At 41.8% G+C, this 1,814-nt stretch overlaps 1 protein-coding gene across 1 annotated transcript; it reads left to right on the top strand.

Moving 5' to 3' along the window:
- Window positions 1-299: 299 nt before the first annotated feature.
- Window positions 300-1,586, top strand: LOC105693963 (zinc finger MYM-type protein 1-like). The gene has a single exon (XM_048657467.1). The coding sequence runs from the start codon at window positions 300-302 to the stop codon at window positions 1,584-1,586; it is 1,287 nt and encodes a 428-aa protein (XP_048513424.1).
- The last annotated feature ends 228 nt before the right edge of the window (window positions 1,587-1,814 follow it).

The following is a 1,814-nucleotide window of genomic DNA, read 5'->3' on the forward strand; positions in this document are numbered from 1 at the left end:
CCGCACACACACATATGTATACCTTTAACGAAAATGACGTGTTCGCATACACCACAGAGAACATCTGATACAATTGATTCTTAGTGCAAAGTATTATTCAATAATCCTCGATTGTACTCCAGATAAAAGTCGTCAAGAACAAATGTCAATTGTCATAAGATTCATCGCGTGTAACGACGAAACGAATCTGTTTGAAATTCGTGAACATTTTCTTGGTTTTCTACCTTGTGACCACCGGTGAAGGACTAACGGAAGCAATTTTGACTGAACTCAAAAATCTCGGTCTTCTTATCGGAGACATGCGAGGACAAGGATACGATAATGGCGCGAACATGAAGGGAAAACGATCCGGTGTTCAAAGTAGAATTCTAAAAATTAATCCGCGTGCGACTTTTGTCCCCTGTTCTTGCCACTCCTTGAATCTTGTCGTCAATGATGCTGCATCCGCTTCCGGAGAGACTGTTGGTTTTTTCGATATAGTTCAGCAGCTTTATGTTTTTTTCTCTGGTTCTACAAGTAGGTGGGACGTACTGAAGAGACATATTTCAGCATTAACTGTAAAGGCAGTTAGCGCTACCCGATGGGAAAGTCGCATCGATGCCATCAAACCTTTGCGCTACCAGCTAGGCGAAGTTTACGATGCCCTAGTCGACATTTCATTAGATGAAAATAGAGATAAATTGACACAGCACGAAGCCAAATGTTTGGCCACCCGAATCGTCGATTTCCAATTCATATGCAGCATAATTATTTGGTATGACATTTTGTCAAAAGTTAATGTCATCTCAAAAATGCTGCAAAGTCCAAAACTACATCTGATTGATTGTAATCTTCTTCTTTCTGAGATTTTGGATTTCTTCCAGCAATCCGACGGAAATTTCTTAAATGTCATCGAGCAAGCCAGAAGTGTGGCTATTAAAGTAGATGTGGAGCCATGTTTCCGACCCGCAACTGTAGTTCGTATGCGGCGAAAGAAAAAAAATTTTGATTATGAGGCATATGATGAGCCACTAATCGAGCCACAACAGAAATTCAAGACAGAGTTTTTCAATTTCCTCATTGACACGGCAACATGTTCAATTCGAGAGCGCTTCCAATTGTTAAGATCCCACAACGAAAATTTCAAATTTCTGTATAACATTCGAGAATTGAAGAACAGCAACGGCTCAGGAACGTTGCAGCAATGTAAGAATCTGCAGCTCTTCCTTACTGATGGTAACAGTACGGATATCGATGCTCTAGAGCTTTGGGATGAGCTAAAGAATTTGTCAACACTTTTGCCCTCGGAACTTACCCCTTTACAAGTCCTCAACTATCTGAAGGAAAATGATGTGACGACGATTTTTCCAAATCTGGTTATTGCTTTGAGAATTCTGTTGACTCTACCAGTTTCTGTAGCTTCCGGAGAACGCAGCTTCAGTAAACTGAAGATGATCAAAAATTATTTGCGATCAACCATGTCCCAAGAACGCTTAGTGGGTTTGGCAACGATTTCGATTGAATCGGAAATATGTGAGTCGCTGAATTACAATGACCTTATATCGGAATTTGCTCAAATTAAAGCACGGAAAGTTCGATTCGAGTAGTTTTGGCGATCCGAGTGCAAACAAAATACATACTTGCTGGGGAAAAATTTAGGGGGGGGGGGGGGGGGGGGGGCGCCAGCGGAATAGCTCGCTCCAGGCGCTGTTTGGTCCAGAAACGGGGCTGGTTTTCCACCTTCAGAGAGAGGCACGAAGTAGCCACGTGGGGATTGCAAATTGCCTAAAATATTACGTATTTTTGTTTTATTGTTTTTGTAAGTCGGTGGGAAC

This window comes from Athalia rosae, chromosome 6, assembly GCF_917208135.1.
Source record: "Athalia rosae chromosome 6, iyAthRosa1.1, whole genome shotgun sequence".
Classification (NCBI taxonomy): Eukaryota; Metazoa; Arthropoda; class Insecta; order Hymenoptera; family Athaliidae; genus Athalia; species Athalia rosae.

Coding starts and splice junctions, on each gene's coding strand:
- LOC105693963 (XM_048657467.1), top strand. CDS start 300: ATGCGAGGACAAGGATACGATAATGGCGCGAACATGAAGGGAAAACGA.